The 25,078-nt window shown below is 41.7% G+C and overlaps 1 protein-coding gene across 1 annotated transcript; it reads left to right on the top strand.

Annotated features, from left to right (window-relative positions):
• Window positions 1-6,832: 6,832 nt before the first annotated feature.
• On the top strand, window positions 6,833-18,946 carry CIMIP6 (ciliary microtubule inner protein 6). The gene is given in 6 exon segments (XM_072140550.1): window positions 6,833-6,975; window positions 8,837-9,065; window positions 12,286-12,442; window positions 15,807-15,922; window positions 18,468-18,653; window positions 18,655-18,946. Coding segments are annotated over 6 exon segments (810 nt in total). The 5' UTR covers window positions 6,833-6,916; the 3' UTR covers window positions 18,718-18,946.
• The last annotated feature ends 6,132 nt before the right edge of the window (window positions 18,947-25,078 follow it).

The raw sequence follows: 25,078 nt of genomic DNA, 5'->3' as shown, positions 1-25,078 counted from the left end.
TGGACCAAAATCTCTGAGGAATGCTTCCAGCACCTTGTTGAATCTATGCCACGAAGAATTGAGGCAGTTCTGAAGGCAAAAGGGGGTCCAACCCGTTACTAGCATGGTGTACCTAATAAAGTGGCCGGTGAGTGTATATTCAGTAGGAATCAATCTCCTACAAATCAACTGAATTTTTCTAAAGGAAATCTACCACTTAATTAGGATTAGTACTACAGCTATAATTTTATTATATATATATATTAGTCTGCTTATTTGTTTAAAAAAAAATCTTACATCAAAATCCAATATGAGAAACCAAGGACACTTACTGTTATATACAGGCACGGTGACTGTGGTAATCTTCTTATATTTGTTATCCATGTCCTTCTTTCTTCTTTCCCATTAGGCGGCATGCATGCATTGCCGTCTATGGGGGACGTATATCAGCCATACATCCCCCATACATTCGTCTGAATGTAGCCTAACAGTAATATGTCCCGGTTTATCATGCTTGATTTTAATGGTAGATTTCCTCCAAAAATGCAGTCCCCAGTAGATATTCTACTACTACTACGCCTTCTGTCTCCTCTGGTGCTGCCCATTCATGATGACATTACTGCTCTTGTTCCAACTTGCGCATACACACTATTAGTCTGCTTGTTTGTTTTAAAAGAAATCCTACATCAAAATCCATTATGAGAAACCAGGGACACTTACTGTTATATACAGGCACGGTGACTGTGGTAATCTTCTTATATTTGTTATCCATGTCCTTCTTTCTTCTAAAATCAATGCAGCACTATCTGTAGCACTAAATTAGAGGGGCATAGCATGCATGCACAGATTGGCACGATGGGGTGGGTCAGAGGAGGCATAATGTGTCAAAAACGTGCTGTGCTGCAGTTTTACTTTACTGTTGAACATTGACATTCAAAGGGTAGTCTCAGCTTGAGAAAAGCCTAAACCTCACTCCCCACAAATGTGCTTGGTGATTATCAGTATTCCTTCAAGTCAATGGAGAAAGACAGACATACACAACCTCCTCTCTGTTCAAAATTATGAGGCAGCCCTATCTGTCTGACTTTTATAGCAATATCCCATTGCTATACCATTAACGTCCCAATAGGAATACCCCTTGTATGCAGGAGGCTCCCATACTCCCTCTAGTGGTGGATGTAGATCACCAACATATTGGGGCTTATTTACTAAGGTACCCACGGCCGCATTTTCGTCGGGTTTCCAGACTTTTCGGGGATCGCGCCGGGGATCGTGTCGCACATGATTGGATTGTGTCGCAATCGCGGGGGCGGGTTGTCAGACGATCCAATGGATTTGGACAACACACGTTTAACATTTAAAATTGTGCCGCAAGCCAAGCACTTACATGCACCAGGAAGAGGAAGGTGAACTCTGTCGGACCTGATCGGGGGAAGCGAAACATGCAGGATATCGGGAGTACGCTCGTAGTGAAACGTGACAGACTTCATCCTCGTCAGACATTCCGGATCGGGGATCGTGCAGGGACCGGGTAAGTAAATGTGCCCCATTATCTTTTAAATACTTGTCTACACATAGAATTTGGAGTGCTTCACAAGAAAAAAACAAAGATGTAAAGATATATTATATAATTAAGTAGCCTAAAATCTTGAACCTAAAAAATACATGATGAGAAGAGGCAAATATTCACTTTGAATTGTCCAAGTACATAAGATATGGGCATGTTGTACTCTTTCACATTGGAAAGGCAGGGTTTGGAATAAAGGATTCCTCTGTCTAATCCAAATTCCCTAAAAATATATTTGTAAATGGGTTTTCTAAACCTGATAAGCTTTTGCAAATAGTGAGTATGTAAAAACTCACCGCCATTTAAAAACTGCAAAATTGTAGATGACCGGAGTAAAGCCAAGTGTGATTGCATTAAATAACTGTCAGACATCCAAGAAATTTAACAGTTACAGCAAAAAGACATTCCTTCTCCCATGTACCTTACAAAATGCGGATGATACCGCTCACATAATGAATTTAGGCAATCAGCACTCCAGTATTCAGGCAGAGGATTAACCCTGACAAATGCTCCATTTAGTTCTTTTCATTCCATCTATCAGTCATTGTTATGAGCGCACATTACTCACTAGTCATCACTTTGTTTTCATAGTGTCAGCAAACCATAGGCATCTCTTAGAGGGACAGTGTAATATATAGAGAAGGCCGTTCAGTTGTAGATGTTTAAATCTTGTCTGCATGTCTGGAAGCCGGATTGTAGTTTGAAGGGGAAGGAAACCAAGATCTGGACTTAGGGCATTAGGATTACTTAAAAACATAAAAGTCTTCCATTTATATTTGAATCAGCTTTAGGCTTTGATGGGTTCAGGAGCGGAAATCCAAGTGTTAGAAGTAGCACAAAAGGTTTCTTGGCAGGAAATGACACTGCCCATCCATATTAGATCAGTCATACTCAACCGGTGGAGGTTCTCCTGCTGCAAAAACTCAAATGGCCTGTGTAACCAGCAGCTACTTGTAAACTAACTATGTCATCCAACTGGTTTGACCTTGGGCCACCACTAAGGACATTATCCCTTGACCTTTCTGGTTTTCAACTTCTGGATCTTGACTTTGCAGAGGAGAGATCACAAGGCTTATACCTCTTGTATAGTTCCCAGTAAGGATAGCATCGGGCACAGAGACACCATTACATGACACCGAGGTATCAGGGAAGAAAATGGTCAGGAACAGCCCATAGTAAAGGCAGGCTGCATACAAGCAATGTCAGATAATAGTGGGAGGGTCATAGCAGGCAGCTCAAGATCAGGAACAAGCCATGGCTGTAAACAGAGGGACACAGATCAGGAGCATAGTCACAAAACAAGCCAAGGGTCGCATGATTAGATAATAAACACTGTATAGCAGAACTAGTCAAACCAGGAACCTCTGCTCGGAGGACATGCTGGACTATATAACCCTTGGTGAGCACTGATTGGTGGGGAGCACTACTGTTGGGGAAGACAATGGGAGACATTTATTATTGACTTTTTTTTGCCCTTGCTGCGCCTGTCATGCCTTATTTATAAAGTGTTGGCGTCACAAAATGTGTCTTTTTCCAACACCTACACCTTTTCTTTTTTTGGGTGCACAATTTGGGCAGAAATTTGAAATCCTGACACTTTTTCTGCACTTCTAGTTTCCCAACACTTTTTTTGCAGCAATTTGGCACCCGCGAGCTGCAAAAAGCGAGTCTGTGGAGTTCTATTTCACCATCATGAATGTGGAGACAGCTCTAAAACTTTTAGGTCGTACGCCATTCACTTACACCTTGCGCTACAATCTAGCATATCGGTGAAAATTTATAGCATGATTTGTGTGCCAAAAACCAAAAACCCTGCAGCAAAATGAATAAATGCCCCACAATGAAGGTGGGGAGACAGCGAACGTACCCTCTGGTGGGAGCTGGAGGAAGAGGATGTAACTACTTCCGAATCTCTTTCAGTTTTGTTGTGGAGTCAAGCTCATTAGCCGAAAACGCGCAGGTCATGTTGCTGCCTCATGTGCCTGGTCGTGTATTTTAACTCTATTTCAAGACAGAAGAAGTCGTTTTTTGCACCATGTACATCTGCCAGTTTCTGCTGAGATCATCAGTTTTTTCCATGTTCTGCTCTCTTGGACTACGGGGGGATCAGTGTGTACCTGTGTTGTCTTTGGGTGGATTGCTGCACACAGGATGAGCTGGACTTTTTCTTTTATGTACAAGCACCCATATTGGTGTGTCCTCTACACAAACAACATGTGTTTGACTTTGACAAACCATTTAAAGAGAACCGGTCAGGCAAAACAACCCCCCTTAACTAAATATATTTTCATAAACTGCCATTAGAGAGCATTGCCTCTATCCCTTCACTGTCCCTCTACATGCCGTTAAACCTAAGCATTGAGGTCCTAAAGCTGTATGCAAATGACCTGTGAAATGTCCAATGAGTCATTAGCATATTCAAGCTGTCCAGCTTATGCATGAGTGGGAGGCACAGCCCCACCCCAGTGCTTGACTGACAGCTGCTCCATGTAATGGCTGCTCCATGTGCTTGCTGGTGGCCACACCCCCTGCAGCCTGTGTGTGTGTATAGGAGAGATACAACAGCTCCAGGCTGCAGCCGTGTTATAGCAGAACATGTCAGGTAGTTGTGTAGCTAATGTCTGTGTCTCTTACATGTGTATTAGGAGGATGCAGCATGTCAGCAGATACAGCACACACACTAGCAATGCTTTACTATACATTACACACAGACATGAGCAGGGGGAGGAGAGGGGAGGGGTAACAGGAGTGACATCACTGCCTCTGACCATGTGACCAGCCTCATTTACATGATAAAGAATAGATGATTTTACAATGAATAATGTATGAAATAACTAGATAAAGGCTGGGATGGGATCCTTGTGAGCTGTTCCAACAGGTAGAGGTGACAGGACTAGTTACACAGACCTGATGACAGGTGTCCTTTAAGATTAGTAAACCTGCTGACTTTGTTAAACCAATGTAGGTTTGGCGAGAAAATGGTATGATGAGAATGAAGTAAAGTTGCTGGATTGGCCCTCACAGCCCCCAGACCTCAACCCAGTCCAACACTTGTGGGTAGATTTTCCCCCATGTTAGTCAACTGGTGTACACCAACATTGGAAATTTGTAGATAAGACCTGGGCTCAGATCTCGTCTAAGAAATCGATAAATCTGATCAAGAGCTTGTCCAGAAGGATTCGGCAATGTTTAAAGCTAAAGTTGGATTTACAAAATACTAACAAAATAATAAAAATTCAGTTCCAAGAATATACATGACAATCTGAAGTGTATGCAGACAGCCTAAGATTCTAGATTATGGATGTGGAATCGAGAATGTGTGGTCAACCTTTCTATGGTAGCCAACTCAATGAGATGTGCGTGCAAGGTAGAGGGTTTCTTTACTAACTACAAGTGATATGTGGTTTGGTGCAAAAAACACACACTGAAGGGCTGATTACAGAACGTGAAGAGTGCTATTTCACAGGTAGACCACACTGCTGGGGACGGAACTCCTTGCATCTTATTGATATACAGTATAATGCATGCAGTTCCATCTTCCTTAATATACAGCCAAGCTGACTGTAATCATTACATCTTCGGCACTGCTGCATTTCAAGGAAGCATGAACTCCGTACATAATATATAAATATAAGGAGTTCTGTCCCCAGGATTGGGTTTGGTCCGTAATGTGCCCGCCTGCTATAGAATTACACTTACACCAGCAACTGTTCAGGCATTAGCAAATGCATAGACTCAGGGTCAAGAACGCCCCACACCAGTCCATTGACCGTGATCTCATCACTTCAAGGGGAAAATAATTGCAATATCTGTAAGTTCTCTGGGCATGGCAATGATTTCAGGGCTTATACACCAGTACTGATTAATGTCACCTTTAGGCTAAATTCACACACACATGTAAAGAGAACGGCGGTAGGTAGCGCTTGTGGAGTAAAGCGCTCCCTACCGCCATTCTCTTTATCCAGCGCCACATTGCTACACGCAAACCCTTTTTTCCTATACCTCCGTACAAACTGAGTCTGATGAAGGTCAATTGTCTGACCGAAACGTCACAACTTAATAAAAAAAATCTTAATCTTCATAGTCTCTAAGCTCTTGTGTCACCCCCTCATCCTCATAGTCTCTAAGCTCTTGTGTCACTCCCTCATCCTCATAGACTGTAAGCTCTTGTGTCACTCCCTCATCCTCATAGACTGTAAGCTCTTCTGTCGACCCCTCATCCTCATAGACTGTAAGCTCCTGTGTCACCTCCTCATCATCATAGACTGTAAACTCTTGTGTCACCCCCTCATCCTCATAGACTGTAAGCTCCTGTGTCACCCCCTCATCCTCATAGTCTCTAAGCTCTTGTGTCACTCCCTCATCCTCATAGACTGTAAGCTCTTGTGTCACCCCCTCATCCTCATAGACTGTAAGATCTTGTGTCACCTCCTCATCCTCATAGACTGTAAGCTCTTGTGTCACTCCCTCATCCTCATAGACTGTAAGCTCTTGTGTCACCCCATTATAGACTGTAAGCTCTTGTGTCACCTCCACATCCTCATAGTCTCTAAGCTCTTGTGAGCAGGGCCCTCACTCCTATTGCTCCATATGAATGTCTGTACTATGTACTGTAGTATTTATTTGTATATGTCCCCTATGATTTGTAATGTGCTACGGAATATGTTGGTGCTATATAAATAATGATTATTTTTAAGGGGGTGGGCGAGAGAATTTGCATTGGGGCCCCTGCCCCAGAACTTTTTTGACCCTAGCAACGCCCCTGTCCTACTCGGAGTTGTTTTTCACAGATAACTCATCTGTAGAAACAGAAGCCAGACTTTTGCAAATTGCTCATGAAAATTGGACATTCATGTCCAATATCACATCACGTTTGTGTGGAAATAGCCTTAATCTGGCTTCACATGACCATGGTTGGTGGGTGGAAATCTCACTATGCACAGACTGGCTGTAACTGACCACAATGTGACAGGACCCGTTCACATGTTGCGTTTTTTTATATACCGACCACAGGTGCGACCCTAACCCTGATTCAATTAGTACTATCAACAGTGCATTATAGTTAGGGGTCTTATTTAAAATTTTGGGGACCCAGACACCACAATGTCATGCTTGTAGTATATCTTGAAGATAAACCCCTCATAAACCCTCATAAACCGCAATAGTTCTATAATATACAGCACTTTGTCACACCACATTATACGGGGCGCAGTGCAGTCCAATTCAGACACAATGCGAATCCCCGCGCGCAGACATGGAACGACCGTCTGCGCATGCGCGCGGTTGTCCTGGCGACGGGAACGCGTTACTGTATTCCCGGAACGTCGTGATTTCCCGGGAGTGCGGCTCATCCGCTGCAGCTGCGGCACAATGTATCAGACTATGGAGATATTCATGGCCAGGAAGAAGAGAGTGCAGGAGCGCGTCTTGTAAGTCCTGTATGTCCTGTGCTGCCTTCTCTTACTACACCATCAGCAATGGTTTCCATGACTTGGGTTTTTGAGCTCAATAAAAGTTATTTTACATTTTCAGGTAGATCTAATGTCATGTAAGTTCCTATGTGTATAATACATCATATGTAGGGAATAGTTATCCTAGAAATCCCTATGAATGACACAGGAGGGAGGATTATCATGTCTCCCCATAACTTTAGACCACCCATAATCAATGGCAGAGTGCCCCCATAATGTTTTTTTTTTTAGGATTTTGACTTTCTGCTCCAAAAACAACCAACAGAAATGTACACTCTGCAGGTTTATATGTGCTGCACAAGTCACTTTACTTGGTTTATGCAGCATGTGAATGGGATCAATGTCATCCTACACGCTGTGCGGCTGCTGTATATCACTATGAGCTCACAGTCCAACCTCAGTGCCCCCCACAAATACAGCTACAGTTCCCTCATAAATAGAGCTACAGCGCTCCCTTAAATTCAGCTTGCCTTCATAAATAGATACAGTGCCCCCATACATATAGCTATACTGCCCCCATAAATAAAACCGCAGTGCTCTTATCATTACAGCTACAGTGACCATATAAATAGAGATGCAGTGCCCCATAAGTAGAAATAAGTGCCCTTTTAAATAGAGATAAAGTTCCTCCATAGAAATATGGTGCCCCATAAATAGAGCTACGGCAGCCCCCACAAAAAGAGTTATGGCACCTCAATAAATAGAGATACAGTGCTCCTATCAATATAAATACAGTGGCCCTATAAATATAGATACAGTACCACAATAAATACAGCTACCATGCCAACATAAATAGATACAGAACTCCTATAAGTAGAGATACAGTGCCCCAATAAATAGAGATACAGTGCCCCATAAGTAGACATATAGTTCTCTCATAAATGGAGATACAGTGACCCCATAGAGATACAGTGCCGCCATAAATACAGATACAATATCCCCATACAGAGAGATACAGTGCCCTCATAAATGGAGATACAGATCCCTCATAAATATAGTTACTGTGACCCAATAAATAGAGATACAATGCCTCGATGAAGATACCATGTGGCTACAGCGTCCCATAACTAGAGCTACAGTGACCCTACAAATAGAGAGGTTTATCCAGTGTTAATGGGATAACAAATATTCCCCACTAAAGCCACTTTTCGACTGCATAGTACCAAGTCAGTTCCATTCACTTTGGGATGGTTGGTGTTAGATCCATTGCCTTGTGGTTGCTTTTTAACAGCAGAAAGTACTTTGACATAATGATACCGTTATAGATCACATGGTATTCAGCTTGATGTAGTTACTAATAATAATAATTCTTTACTTATATAGCACACAGATTACGCAGCACTGCACAACAAATTGGTCCCGTCCTCATGGGGCTCACAATCTAAACAACCTACCAGTAGGTTTTGGAGTGTGGGAGGAAACCGGAGGAAACCCACACAAACATGGAGAGAACATACAAACTCTTTTCAGATTTTAACCTGGGCGGGACTAGAACCCAGGACTCCAGTGCAGCAAGGCAGAAGTGCTACCCACTCAGCCCCCATGCTACCTTAAAAATGTACCCAGTTCCCGGTACTACAGGAATAGCGGCCAAATCCGGTTGATTTCTATTACAAATCAAAATGCTTATCCTCCACAAGAAAGCAAGTATGACTGTGCTTGCTGCAGTGCATGGACCTGTAATAGACAAGAAAAACTGTACTAAGCTGAATCTTTTCTTCTTTCTATTAAGTGACCAATGCCGCATCTATGACTCCTACTTTATTACTTATGGAAACCTCCCAAAATCATTATTCAATCCCAATGTTATTGTCAACAGGCCAAATACTTACAGAATATTCAATGAAAATTTATTTGACGCCAGTTTCGATCAAAGTAAAATCATCCCTCCTGTTGTGTTCAAGAAAGCAGATCCTCCAGTGCATCCGAGGTCACCGAATCGAAATAACATGCCCCATCCGTACCATGCTAAGTTCATACGAGACAATGTCAGGTTTCTGAATGAACCCATTACATATATGTTGACCACCAACACCAAACACCAGCAGGTAAGTGCTGCTTATACGGCTCTAGTGCTAAATCCGCTACAAAATTACGATTTTTCAATTGCCTGCCTAGTTTGTGGTAAAAGTATATACAGTGCCTTGCAAAAATATTCGTCCCCCTTTAACTCTTTACCTTTTGCCAACATAAAGATATAAAATTGTAGTGGGACACAATTGTGAAGTAGACCAAAATTTAATGGATATTTTAAACTTTTGTAAAAAATAATAAACTGAAAAGTGGGGGGTGCAATATTATTCAGCCCCTTTACTTTTAGTGCAGCAACCTCACTCCAGGAGCTCATTGAGGATCTCTGACTGATCCAATGTCTCCGAAATGTCTGATCATAAATATAATTCACCCGTGTGTAATCAAGTCACTGTATAAATACACCTGCTCTGTTATAGTCTCAGGGTTCTGCATCATGAAGACCAAGGATCACAGCAGGCAGGTCTGTGATACTGTTGAGAAGTTTAAAGCCAAATTTGGATACAAAAAGATTTCTCAAACTTTAAACATCCCAAGGAGCCGCGTGCGAATGATCATATTAAAATGGAAGCAGTATCAGACCACTTCAAATCTACCAAGACCCGGCCGTCCCTCTAAACTTTCATCTCACACAACGAGAAGACTGATCAGAGATGCAGCCAAGAGGCCCAGGATCCCTCTGGATGAACTGCAGATCTACAGCTGAGGTGGGAGAGTCTGTCCATAGGACAACAATCAGTCGTACCCTGCACCAATCAAGCCTTTACAGAAGAGGGGCAAGAAGAAAGCCATTTCTCAAAGATATCCATATATCCATAAAAAGTCTTGTTTAAAGTTTGCCACAAGGCACCTGGGAGACACCAAACGTGGTAGAGGGTGCAGGTCAGATGAAACCAAAATCAAACTTTTTGGCCACAATGCCAATTGATATGTTTGGCGTAAAAGCAACACAACTCATCCCCTTGAACACACCTTACCCACTGTCACACATAGTGGTGGCAGCATCTTGGGTTTTCCTCAGCAGGGACAGGGAAGATGGTTAAAATTGATGGGACGAAGGATGGAGCCAAATACAGGACCATTCTGGAAGAAAAGCCTATTGGAGTCATCAAAAGACCTGAGACTAGGGCGGAGATTTATTTTCCAACAAGACAATGATCCCAAACATAAAGCAAAGTCTACAATGAAAGCTTCACAAATAGACATATCCAGGTGTGAGAATGGCCAAGACACAGTCCAGACCTGAATCCAATCACAAACGCTCTCCATCCAACATCACTGAGCTCAAGCTATTTTCTAAGGAAGAATGGGAAGAATTTCAGTCTCTCGATGTGCAAAATTGATGGAGACCTAATACCCCAAGCAAGTTGCAGCTGTAATCGTAGCAAAAGTTAGCGCTACAAAGTATTAACTTAAGGAGCCGAATAATATTGCACGCCCCATTTTATAGTTTATTATTCTTCGCAAAAGTTAAAAAATCCAATAAATTTCGTTCCACTTCACAATCGTATCCCACTTGTTGTTGATTCTTCACCAAAAAATTACAATTTTACATCTTTATGTTTGAAGACTTAAATGTGGCAAAAGGTAGAAAAGTTCAAGAGGGCCGAAAACTTTCGCGAGGCACAAAATAGGGGACTACAATCTGACAAGTGTGGTTCTGACTTCTGGTAACCCCACTGATCACTAAAACAGGTGTCCTGTTTTCATTTATTTATGGAGCGACTGGTTTGGCATGCGCCCCACTCAGTTCTATGGGAGCATTGAAAATTGCAGAGTACATTTCTCAGCTATCTTCCTAGAAGAGTGCCGTAGATGGCCAAGTGCCGTGCACAAATGGGATGGTCGGCCTGTTGCGCCAGTTTCCATTTCATTGGCAGTTTATATTGCCTCCTTTAGATTGTTATGTATAGGGTATAACACTCAAATGTGTGTCAGCCCCTTCAAGTTAAATTTGCATACACCAATCTAAGATTTTAAAAGCTTAGAATGTTTCAGTAACAGAAAGCTTTCTCATGGGCACCATAGGGAAGATCATTACTTGCACTAACAGGGGCCAGTTTAGGGTTAAATAAACCCTTGACAGGTTCTCATGAGCTGAGAATTTGAAGATACTTTTTGTATTGTTCTGTGCTTGTTATTCTCACATTTAGTTTCTCTAACAAAATAAACACAAATAATGATTTTGGCTTTTCTCCTGTAAACACAGCGTGAACAAAGGCAGATAATCACATTTCATACGGCCTTTAGTGTTTGTATCACGGCTTATTTTGGCAAAGTTCCAGTTAGTTGTAACAGAACTTTGGTTATCCCATTGGATTGGTTGATCCCATTTGCACTTTACCAGTAGGACTTCACCATAAGGACTACAGTGAATCTAGCTTTATTCTTGGATACCTGCTGCCTTGTTAGCTTGGTGTTTATAGAGTTTACCTGCTTTACAAAACATTGTTATTCCCTTTATATTTGTATTGTTAAAATGGAGAAAAAAAATGGATCCTACTTTTTTAGGACTAAAATACTGATGATCTATCCTAATGGCAGGTCATTAATATTATATTGGTGCAGAATCTGCAGTCCACCAGTCAGTTCCCAGGTGCCATCAGTCATGCCTGTTGCAGCTCAGTCCCATTCAAGCATATTGGGCTAAGCTGCAGTACCAAGCACAGCCACCATACTGTGTACAGTGCTGTAATTGGTAAACAATGTAAGAAAAAGTAAGGATCAGCAGAAATGATCTGTAGCTCTTTCTTACCGTGGATCTGGATCTTAACCTGGATCTAGAAATGGCAACATCCATTCAAATTGTTCTGATTGTTGATGTTCTTAAACTTGGGACCTGGTTTGTAGCAGAATTCTGCCCTAAAGTAGGGGAAATTCCCAGCATATGGCCAGGAATTGCACCTTCTTATGCCACATCTACGCCAAGTCGGCGTGGAGGGTGTGAAGCGGCCATGACCGGCATTGCAGTGGGTGGGCACGGGAAATTTCTGCCTGGGAACTGATTATAGGCTGCGTCTGTTCAGGGGCAAACCTGGCGTAGAAGTGCCCCGCCCCCGCAGAACATTGCAGCTGCCTGTTGGGACTTATCAGGAGACTACAGTATCTTGATAGATCCAGCAGGTCCTGAGGGAACCATTATGATAAATATGCCCCATTGTTTCTCTTGGGTTATTGGGTTAGGTACAGCTAATATAAATATTACATAACTTATATGATTTTTATATTAATTTAAAGACACAATGGTGGCCAAGCCATGAAGAACATGTTAACATTCGCAAACCTTCTTACGATCTGATGACTACACAGAGAAGTGACTTTGGCCGCATGACTTATTCTACTCCCAGAACGCGCCACGGCTGCAATCCACATAAATCTCCTCTGCATGGAATAGGTAAGTCACTTCTTCTTCTAAAAAGGAGCCACAGCGCATGCACAGCAGTGCTCTAATGCCGGGGAGACGAGCCCTGGTGGAGTGTGAATGTATTGGCCAGTTAGAGAGGCGGCATGCAAGGCACGGGAGCATAGACTTTTTAGGATAATGGATCATACATTAATCATGCAGTTTTGCTTCTTCCTGCTCTATAACATGCTACTTGCAGATTACACTGCATTTTCAAGATGACAGGTTCCCTTAAACTAACCTTGCAGAAACTATGCCTAAAACCTGTGGCAGAGACTAGGAATTTTATATTGGATTTAGTAATGACCAACTGAGCTGCTGTACATCAATGGGAATTAAAGAGATTGTACCACATTGGATTGTTGTCCCCTATTCACCAGGTGGGAGATAATCTAATGGGTGAGGGTCCATGTGCTGGGACCACAAGAATTGAGCAAGTGTCCTGCCACTCCATTTGATACTATTAAAGTTTCGGGAAGTGCCAAGCATAGCGCTCAGTTATCTCCAGTACTCGCGCAGAAACTGAATAAGAGATATCTAAGTCCTCAACCTATGCATATTTATACTCCAATGGTATAAATATGGCCACTCTATTATGCTGCCATGTATCTATAGGGATATTGCAGGTTGCTAGCGTGCATGAAGACATGTTGGAGTCTCAAGAATGTACTATGTAATTTCCATCTGTCTCCTTTATGGCAGGAGTGCAGCAAAATAACACGTGCAGTAAAGTGAGTGGTTCTTTCATTAGCTTTCTACACTACATGTACTTATTACGGTGCTAGAATGGTGACCCACCATCACTTGTGTGGCTATGCTGCAAGGGTCTCCAAGAGCTTGTGGGCAACCTCTATGGGCATTGTATTGGCTGGCATTGGAGATGGTCACCCATGAAAATCACACATATATTTTCATTGCTGAACCAGTGTTTGCATAATCGATAGCTATGAAGCGTATCATTCACACATTACACTAAACATAGAGGCTTTCCACTTATGTTATTGGCGTCAACACAATTAGAATGGAGGATGATATATGTATGTGTGTGTATATATATATATACATATATATATTTACACTGTCATCGCTGTAAATAGGATTTATATCCGTACCACATGGTGATGATAAAACCTTTGCATGAACACCAAATATCTCTACAACTGCTCCTTCCACATCGGGTTTTCAGTTTCTTGATATGAGCAGCTGCCGAATGAAAATCCTCACTTCCCGCATTAACCTCGTAGGTGCCATACAGGAAGACTCACCTCTTATATATAAATATAAGCTCTTCCCAGCAGCACTTTCAGGGTTAAAACAGCAGGAACTAAGCAGAAGGGATAAAAATCTGCGTTCCAAACTTAATCTCATTTAACATCTGATACGTGGGCGTCTTTTTATTGGGCAAAGTAACATAGTTTTATAGCTATATTGAGCCATTATAGTTTATTTCTCCACTGTTTTTTATTTCTGTGTATTTTATGGGTTTGATATAACATGTTGTTTTATGAATTATGTGTTTAACCTGATTTTATTGCTGTTTTTGGCCATGATCATTCATTACTACCCTGTCGATATTTTGCTTCTTGCATCATTTTAATGCAATTGAACTTCTTGATGCCATTGTTTGGGGTAAAGGCAGAAGACGGTCCATCAGAAAAGGGAAGTTGTGGTGGCACGCGATCGCGATTTCAAGGACCGACCACAGCGCTGAAGACGCTATGCAACATAGTGATTTATGATACAAGGAGTCCTTGCTATCCTGAGGAAGCAACACTATAATCTTGAATACAGCAGGGACTCCTTGTAGTATATATGACTGATGCACGGAGTCACATCCTCTGTGTTGTGAACGTTCCATTTTTCACAGACTGACCATAGTCACATGGCCTTAGATTTTCTCTATGTTTATAAATCTTTTTGGGTTCCATCTCAACTTATCACTGTTTGTAGGCACAACACCTTCTAGTTACTAAACATTAGGGACATTACTGCCAGTGAGTGGGTCATGTGTTCCTTGGGGCTAGTTAAAATGAAGCTAGACTGGATTCACCCTAAGGACTAACACATGAAAACCTCAGATGTCTTTTCTGGAGAGCCAGATCTGATATAGGGTAAATTACCCACATGCCTATCTCTAATTGTTGTTATTAGTGACTTAGGGGAGATGGAAGCCCCCATAACCATGGAGAGAAAAATCAACACTTTTCGGCAGAAGTATTCACAGCAATCTGTTAAGTTAAAGGGGTTTTCCCACAAAGAAATATTAAGCCCTATCCATGGGATAGGGCCTAACTTGCTAATCAGTGGGGGTCTCAGTGCTGAGACCCCCACAGATCACAAAAACAAGGGGACCGATGGGGTCCCAGGTATTTCCGGTGGACCCCTCGTCGTTCCTTTAGACTAATGGAGCAGACGGCCGCGCATGACCGTTCTGCTCTATTAATCTTTATGGAGCTGACAGAAATTGCCGAGCGCAGCACTTGGTGATCTCCGTCAGCTCCATAGAGATTAATAGAGCAGAATGATCATGCGCGCCCATCCGACAGACCCCTCGTTTTTTGCGATCTGTTGGGGTCTCAGCAAGTTAGGCCCTATCCCATGGATAGGGCCTAAGTTTTCTTCATGGGAAAACCCCTTTAAGGGCTCTTTCACATTGGCTTTGTTTTTCATGCACGTGGTTCAGTGATTTCCACGGATGCCTCACAAATCCATTGATTTCTATGGGTGTTTTCAAATTAGCTTGTATTTTCACTGATCCGTTGTCCGTGGGAAGATTTATGAAACATTTCCTGCGGACAAAAAAAACCACCTTGATTGAGGCTTGCCTGGTGTGAGTTGTAAAAATGTCCCATGGCCCAACCTAGATGGCTGCTAGAAGATCCCTGGATCCAAGGCAGTTGTATCACAATTTTCTTTATATCACCTCTAAATACTGTATTGATAAAGACTAAGGCTGCATTCACACACATGTATGGGGGACGTATATACGGCCCCTATACATTTCTATGGGCTCACGGCCCTGTACGGGAGCGGTATGGGTGCAGCACACTTGCGGCACCGTACCTCTCCATAGCCCGTAGAAAGATAGGACATGTCCTATCTTTCTACATGATACGGCGGCGTGCGCTATATATTCCTATGGACAGGGGCGGGGGTGAGCTGCGCTCATCCCCTGCTCCTCTTCGCAGCGCCGATGTACGCCCGCCGTGCTACGGTACGGCGGGCATACATCGTGTGCATGTAGCCTTAATGTGCAAATATTTGGATTCTTTACTAATAGATTATACACAATAAATCTGAAATGTATCTCCAAACATGAAATTTCTATGTCATTAACGGATGTACTGTTTTCTAGCTCCTTTAGCATCTCCAAGGGGGAGAAATCGGCTGCCAAAACTATTACAGGAAGAGATTTCCTTTTTGCATCAGTATGACTCAAGATTAACACCCAATGAACCCATTCGGGGGAAGGTAAGAAAATACAGATCTCTTTCTAGATTTATCCAAGCATCCTAAGCCCTTTTGTCCCATTATAGTGAGTGAGTAATGTGCTTTCCTTTCTGTATTAATAGGAAAGTTTATAATGTATACATTGTGTAAAGCCTCCAGGACCTGACATTAAAGCCCCTCCGTGCACAGCGGGAGTAAGGTGTAAACGTAGGATTTACAGCAGGGTACATTGGTCTCTTGTTGATTTTACCAAGAGAAGCTTTTGCATAAAACTCGATGTATGTTCATAGTGAATGTGTTAAAGTAAAATGTAATGGATCTGACTGTTTTACGGGCCAAGTTTGTGGGTCGCTTTTAACTTTTAGTGACTTTTGCCAAGTTGCCTTTGCAGGTTGATCCAACGCAGCATCAAACAAAACTGTGAACTTTTATGTACAAAATCAGTTTACGTTACACTTGACTATACGTTACTCTAGATACATGACTTTTTAATAGTCGCCCTAGTTCTAAACATTTACACCCTAAAATATAATGAAATACTGATTTTAAACAAACATTAATTCCTTTTTGGCTCGATTTAGTGGTGAGTTACACAACACATATAATATATGAATGTATAAGAAAACTATTCAGAGATTTTCATGAGAACCCCCTGATTGTATAGATTGTCTATATTGATTTTACTCCTGACGCTTCCATTGTGTTATGCAATTGGCATATGTAGTTATGTTCCTCTTGTAACATTACAAAAATACAGACTTTGCATGGTCCAATGATGTCTACAAAATCCATATATAACCTAGCATAACACTTTTTATTATTATAGTTTTGATGCGATCCATGGGACCGCCATAGGGCTCTAAACACAGCCATAGAAGTGTTACATATCCCACTATTCTTTCCATACGGAGGTATCACAGCAAACCTGACAGTCTCCATTGTTAAAGGGAACCTGTCATCGGGTTTTACATTTGCCCAGCTAGCACCCCCAGGTACAATATGAAATGTCCTTTCTACAATTACCTCTTTTATCTGAAATCTCAATATACTGTACGTATATATATTATATATCTCTCACAAAGTCAGGCAAATATGACTCTTTTCACCTCATTTTCACATGAGATGAGTCAAGTTTTGTGGTTGCAGGTGGAGAGTCACTTCAGAGGCCCATATCTTCTGTTCTGTAGTAGCTAGAAACATGCTTATTGTGTCATATTAAAGATACGGATCTCGTACAGAACCAGAGATACCGGCAGATCAAGACATAGTTGGAAATGAAATCTGAAGCTAAAGATCCAGTTCCCATTTATTTTTTAACTGCTCCTATTTTCAGTTCTGTATCTAAGAGAACCATAAGATTGTTTGGATCTGAAAGTTGTATCTGTAATATTAGACAGGTATTATAGAGCAAAGATAGAGGCTTCTCAAATGACACTAAACCACTAAACTTGACTTGTGAAATGTGAAAATGGGAGGAGAAGAGTCATATTTGCTTGACTTTTTACAGATAACCTAGTCAGATTTCACATAAAAGAGGGAATTCAAGAAAGGACATTTCATATCCTACCTGATGGGGTTCATAGCTTGAAGCGGTAAAACCTGGTGACAGGACAAGATATGTAGGTAGCATGGGTGGGTTCAGCTAGCCGTGGACCCAGGGCTATATGAAAATTTTGTTCACATTTTTTAATGATTTTAAATTTGGTATAAGAACCAAGTTTCTCAGAAAACTATCAGCTTTCAGTTTTGCAGTTTAAGGACCTTTAAAGGTTCTGGAATGACTCTTGCATACATGTGTGTCTTTACAAACACATTAATAAGTATTTCAGAGCTGGAGAACTCTCTTATCATCTCTACAGGACAGTGTCAAACCTGGTGGGCGATTTGGGAGGCTAAAAAGCCTTGCTGCCATCCAAACCTCCCATATTATAACCCACTGCTGCATGTAGGTGTCAGGCTGTAGGAGTTAAACAGATGCAGAATCTGTAAAAACTCCCACCAAAGCATTTGCCAGGATGTGCACCTGGTCTGTCCTCTTACGTCATGATATCACGTATCCAGCCAGCACAGTAAAAGTGTCTACACACGGGATATAGTAACACTTTTTCCTGCAAAGCGAAACATTTCCCACTATATTCCAAGTTTTCTCTTTCTAACCCTGGAATGCGGACAGTGAGAGACCAAATACTAACAGTGGAATAACAACATGCGGAGTAGACTCTCATTCATCTTGAAAATAGTAATATTTTTTTTATGATACTAGAGTCTAAGGGCCAACAAAAACATAAAACTGAAACAACATGAACTCAAATAGTATCTGAGAGTCCTCTGAGGTTGGTTTATTATATACTGGCCCTAAGGCTCTTCTATGTTTTGCTCCTAGGTGTCATAGTAATGTGGCTAGGAGGGCTTCACTCACAGGTCATTATGCTATCACCGGCAGGCTGATGTCCAAGAAAGCCATAAAAACATATGGATACTTGGCGGGTATTTCAGCTCTGTCCGCAGCTGTACTTTTTTCTGCTTGTGTTCCTCTGGCTAATGTCAACTTTGCTTCCTTTTTCAGCGTCATGGAGCCTTTGTGTGGAAAGAGATAAAAACAGAGAGTGCTTCAGCCGTTCCTCAGGGAACAAGGCTGTTCCTAAATGCCACAGGGTCACAGGCGGCTCAATAGCTACAAACAGAAAGAGGAAATTCAGTGGAAAGCAGCATGACCTCACCCAATATCTGCCTGCATGGTTCCCAGCAGATGTTTTACTGCTCAAGCTCACTTATCAAAAACAGAATTCAGGGAAGCGGCCAAGACCTATCCCTAAAATACAGCCGCAGATCCCAACATTTCGGGCTGTTCCTCCTGCATCGAGAAGAATGTCCCTCTCATCTACGGGTAGTAATATTATGGAAACTAATTATTCAAAATAAATGTTATTTTACTTTCCTCCTGAAAATTTCAGCACATTTATAAGGCTTGGAGGCAAATCAATCCCAATGTACAACTAAGTTGACACTATCTGACATCATTGAATATAAGTATATGGAATCTCACTCTGTTTCTCCTTGTCTTTGCTCGCATCCAAAAATAATCTTTAGGGCAGTGATGGTGAACCTTTAAGAGGTCGAGTGCCTAGACAACAGCCAAAAAAACCCTTATTTATCACAATGTGCCAACACAGCAGTTTAATCAGTAACTTATTGACCTATGCTCCACCACAGATTTCAATCGTATTGGCATCTCGAGGACACCAATATAGTTAAAAGAAGAAGGAGGATAAATCCAGATTAGCATTGTAGCTTCCCTCCAGGGTCCCCAGGAACTGAAAGAATCATGGGGCAGGAGCTTTATTGATAATTTAGCCCTGTCCACACCTCCCAGCTCCTCCTGCAGTCCCAGAAAGCCCAGGAAATGCTGCTTAAAAATATCACGGAATGCAGCAAATCCTTGGCTAACCAGGACTCTAGGAGTATGCCTTGAATCACTGAACCAGTCTGGAAAACTGTATGCTGGGTGATGGCCTGAGTGCCCACACAGAGAGCTCTGAGTGGCTCTCCTGGTACCTATTCCATAGGTTTTCCACCACTGCTTTGGGGTAGGTTCACATGACCGTATTAAAACGTCTTTTCTGTAAGTAAACCTGGGTAAAATGCTGGGTCAAACTCCACCGTTGGGCTTTCAGACATATAGGACAGCATCCAGAATATAGGACATAAAAAAGATCACTCATCTGAATGGTTAAAGGGGTATTCCAGGAATCAGCATAATTCATATAAAATGGGTCCTTAAAATATAAGCTAATATGAAATTAGTTGTTATTTAAAATTTTGCTCCCCTTAGCAGAAAATGCCGTGGACATAGACTGTAATGAAGAATTAAAATGCTACTGGCCCTTTAATCAGTCCGTTGATTTTCTCCACATGGAGCAGACACAGGACAGAAGATGGCCGCTGGTCACATGTCCACATCACATGTCCTGCAGGTCATGTGATCACCACTATGTTTGGCTGTAGTCGGTTGGTTGCAGTGCATCCAGTATGGCCAGTGTTGTGGAGAGACGTCATCTCAGTGAGGTGATGTGCAGTGATGGCAGTTACATACCATTACTATGGTAACAGAGCAGGACAGTCTGTCACATCATCACTGGGAGCAGAGCATAAGATGGAGGAGGAGTTACTGAGAACTGCTGTATCGTGGGACTTTTTGTTTTAGTGGCGGCCATCTTGGTAAAAACTCTGCCTACTTTGGAAAACCCATAACAGTTTGTGAATCATAAAAATAAAGCTATTTGAAGAGGACCTGTAACCCACAAACGCAGCAGTGTTACCTCCGATAGCGCTAACTAACACCGCTGCGGAGTACAATAGAAACACCGGACCACTCTCCAAGCTCCATAGCTCGTGGCAGTCACCGCCCACAATCCCGCCCCCTCATGAATAACGCTCTCAAAGCGGTCCAGCGTTTCTATTGTACTCCGCAGCGTTGTTAGATAGCGTTATTGGAGGTTTCCGATAACGCTATAATTGCAACACTACTGCATTTGTTTTAGCACTAGGAGGTGCTTATGTTAGTAAGCAGCTCCTAGTGCCGAATTTCTGGGTGACAGCTCCTCTTTAAGCTCCATTTTGTGTCTAACAACATTGAAATTTATTCTTTTCAGTCATTTATAGCATTATGGGTTTTTGTATCAGACATTCATATTCTCGGAATACCCCGGGAATTAAGGCTCTTGAAAACATCTAAATCTAAAGCTTACCTAAATCCTCTGTGTGAACTAGCCCTTAAATAAATCTACCGTCAAAATCAAGCAATGATAAACTAACCAGTAAGTGGGGCACTTACTCATAGATCCAGACACCGTAACTCTGGTACGGTAATCTTCTTATATTTCTTATACATGGCCTCCTTCCTTCTAAAATTTCTGGTCCCTGGTTTATCCATGTTTGATATTGATGTTAGATTTTCTTTAAAGCGAAGCTGTCTGTTCATTTCTGTTGCGAAGAGAGAAGCATATGATAGAGGGAGAGTTCCATGACATATAGTTTTATAAAATTTTAGCCAGAATTTTTAAGTAAAACAAATGAGTAAACTGGACTCCTAGGAGAAACAGTGAGAGTCCTGCTTACCCCACCCACACAGGATGATTGACAGCCTTCTGTGCACTCACACTGATACATATCCATCACTGGTTGTGGGTGGGGTGTGCAGGACTCTCCCTGTCTCTCCTAGGAGTCCTGTCAGTATATATCACAAAGTACGCGTTCAGGTTCTTTGATATCTTTCTGTCAAATAAGACAGCAAATATCTACTGGCACATTGGAGCACATCTATGAAACTTCTTGCATAATAATAATAATTCTTTATTTATATAGCGCACACAGATTATGCAGCGCTGCACAAAGCATGACAAATTGGTCCCTGTCCCTATGGGGCTCACAATCTAAACAACCTAACAGCATGTTTTGGTGTGTGGGAGGAAACCGGAGGACCCGGAGGAAACCCATGCAAACACGGGGAGAACATACAAACTCTTTGCAAATTTTGACCTGGGTGGGAATTGAATCCAGGACCCCAGCGCTGCAAGGCAGGTCCAATTACTAGAACCTTAACAATGGTGACTTCTCCACAACCAGGACACCACTGACTGGCAGAGGTTACCCCGTATTTGTGCAGAAGTTACCGCTGAGGCCAGTGATTGGTGCAGTCAAATACTTACTAACATAGTGCACAGCTCCACAATATCACCCATGGGCTGCAGAGCTTAAATAAAGAAGAAAACATTTACAATTTAAAAAATTATAAAAAAAATTTCATATTTTCAGTTTATATTTGACTTTAAGTGCACCTCACCAAGGTGCGGATGTATCACAGATGAAAGGATAAGGGGAAACTTCCAAGCAGTAACATAATTGCTTCGGAGAGCTTTGTAAGGAAGACTTTATGGGGTTTGGCCTGTCTCCAGTCATGCACCATTTAGCAGCATGCAGCATGTAATGGACGCCAAAAACTATCCAATCTACCAGGAAAAGTGCACTTAATATCAGTAATATAACTACACAGGGATTGTAGTAAACATCTGGTATATATATATATATGTATATAATAATGTATGGGAATCAGGATCTCACCATATGTGGTATATAGCTATGTGGGCAACAAGATTAAAAAAAAAAAGTAAAAAAAAAATTGATTGCCCCCTGGCATAGAAATATATGCAGAATGAAAACACTAGTGAAAGCTCAGAAACTGCAGCGAATGTGCTGGTACCAGGCAGGAACGCCTGGTTCTGACCCACTCCCCTTGGTGTGGAGATGGAGGGGAGAGTAACTGCGATTGCTGGCGGTCACACTCGCAATTGCCATTATTTCACGGCTTCTACGCCAGATTAATGGCACATAAGCCCTGCTAATTGTCCCCCATAGTGTGCACTACTTACACCGACATGACAATCGTGTCTGTTTATAAAAAAACATCATGATCATTATAAAAGAGCCAATGTGATTGGCAGTGGGAGGAGGCAGAGATTTATCAAGATTGGCGCTTTCTGTGCTGTTCTTTATATCCCCTGCAGTGTCCCTATGACAACTTTTTTTTTAAGTTCTAGTGGGCTGGCAGCTCAGTAACATCATGAGGTCCATTGTTCTCATAGAAGAATCAGAAAATATATTTCATTTTTCTAGAACACATGAATATGAACTCCTTCAGCAAAGGGTCAGAATGTGTTGCCATGGGAGCACCGACAGAAAAATTCTTAACATTAAAGATTTTTAAAGGGATTGTCCCTCAAATGACATTAACCCCTTACCTACATGACAGGTATTAAGTGTGTAATCATCAGGACCAACAGTGATCACAAAAAAAAACTAATTCCCCAATGTTCATGGAGCAGTGGTGTGCATGACCGCAAGTTTTTGCTAATCCCATAGAAGGATATATGATAGTGGTCACACATGCACTGAATCTCTCTATCTACATTGTGGTCTTAAAGGGGTTATCCGAGTTTACTAATAATTTAGGGCTATTTAAAAATTATAAACGTGTACCTCCTCTGATGCCACTGATGTCCCGTGCCCTGGTCCATCTGATCCATGCCCCTGTTTGTATACAGGTGCACAGAAACCGGGCACGGGGAGCTTCCGGACGGCGATGTGGCCGGCTCTTCCCAACTATCCCTATCTCTCAGCATTGTAAGCGCTGGGAGATGGTGTCGGACTGCCAGAAGCTCCCTGTCACCCTTGTAAGTATGGGTGACAGGAGGAGGTAAGTACACGTTTATTATTCTTAAATAGCCCAGCACAAAATTATTAGTAAACTCGGATAACCCCTTTAACAGCACCACTGTTAAAGGGTTTCTTTTGTCGCTTCTTTCAGACCTTAAAGGAAATCTACTATTTGTTTTTATGCATTATGAACCAAACATATCTTGAGAATGCTCTAGCTACACTTATGCAGAATTTTTTTTTGTTTAATCCCTGAACTGAGTGGTTTTGCTGAAAAAAAACGATTATTAAATTCTGATAATGAGGCTGTGTCCCTCCTGTGGCTGCTCCAGGGCTTAACCTCACCATAATTATGCACGGCTCCAGCCTAGTCCTGCCCAGAATACGTCATCACTGTGTTGTCCCTGACAGGCAAATGTAATCATTCACTGCACCATCCTACAGCTGCTGTATACAAGTCATCCAGCTCAGGTTGATTAGTCCTGTCTGGACAGTTCAGAAAGCTCTGTGTAATGTGTTTATGTTGCATGAGCATGTTATGTGTTTATGAGCATAAAACCCAGCTTTCCCAAGGTCCTAAATTTTATAATTGTTTTTTGAGCAAAACCACTTGGTGCAGGGTTTAAACAAGATATGTTTCTGCATCAGTGTGTCTACAGCCTTCTCAAGATATGTTTGGTTCACAATGTATAAAAAGAAATGGTAGATTTCCTTTAAATAATAAAATGATTCCAAATTTGATATATTTGATAAATGTGATGATTCTAAGTTAGATATAACATTTTTAACACAATAATGAGTATTGTGCATATGTAGAAGGGTATTTGAATTGATTAGGGGGCACTGTTTATATATTTTTTTAAGAGCAATTTATATAAATTAGAGTAAGGTTCAAGTAAGATATCTTAAGGGATCACAATGTATTTTATATTTGGGAAAAAAATGTCGGCAGTTGTGGGAGGTATATATTATTTAGGAGGACAGTGTTGTACATTATTTCTTTAGGGGCGCAGTGTGGAGATTTGCTGCAAAAAACAAAGACTTCTAGACAGCAAAAATTTGTCAGCCATAATGGCTGCATAATATAGAGATGGATTTTCTTGCAAAGAAAACATTTTTATTTTTGTGGAGGTGGGGCTCAAACCTGACTTTTGCTATGGTCCCATATGATATGTATCCTCTGATTCCTGCTGCTGGGTTTCTTCATAATAAATTCACCTTATTATTTGACATGCTATAAGAACCTGAGAGACTTTCAGCTTTGGAATTGGATTAATAGGTTACTACTGAAAGCTCTGGCACACTCTTTCTCCCCTCCTTAAATCTCTGACTACTTGACTAGGGCACTGTCTATGTCCCATGGATTACAGTGTGAAAATGTTTAAAGAGTTGAGTGGTCTGCGGTGTATCAGATGTCTTTCCAAGTCCCTGCTCTCATTGAAAATACAGCCTTTGAAATTTGCAGGCACATTTTTTTTCTTTCCTTAAGAAGCTCCAGCTATAAGCTGCCTTAAAACAGAGTGTTACAATGGTATCATTATGCACTGCTGCCATAGGAACCAAAACCCATCTCTCCGTTCTCATCTTCATATTTTAATTTATTCCCACTCACTGCTGGTGCTAAGCCAGAGCTCACTGGCATACCCATTTTTGGAACATGACTCATGTTTTGAGTGACATCACTGATATCAGAAAGCAGACGAGCCGCAGCCAGGACCTGAGAGGAGAAGTAGAGGAGCGACAAAGCATGGAAGGACCATCAGTGATACAAGATCAGTCCCCTCTGATGTCAAAGAGATACAAAATTATGTTATTTTTTGCACAGGTAACGTGACAGATTTCTATCTCTTACGGGCTTTAACATTTGTTAATGTCAAGAGCAGACACAGTGGGGCACATTTATTAAGGGTCCGTGGACCGCATTTCCATCGGGTTTCCCAGGAGTTTTTGGCGCACGCGATCCGT

The sequence above is a fragment of the Engystomops pustulosus genome, chromosome 3 (assembly GCF_040894005.1).
Source record: "Engystomops pustulosus chromosome 3, aEngPut4.maternal, whole genome shotgun sequence".
Classification (NCBI taxonomy): Eukaryota; Metazoa; Chordata; class Amphibia; order Anura; family Leptodactylidae; genus Engystomops; species Engystomops pustulosus.
This window is presented reverse-complemented; position numbering and strand designations above follow the sequence as displayed.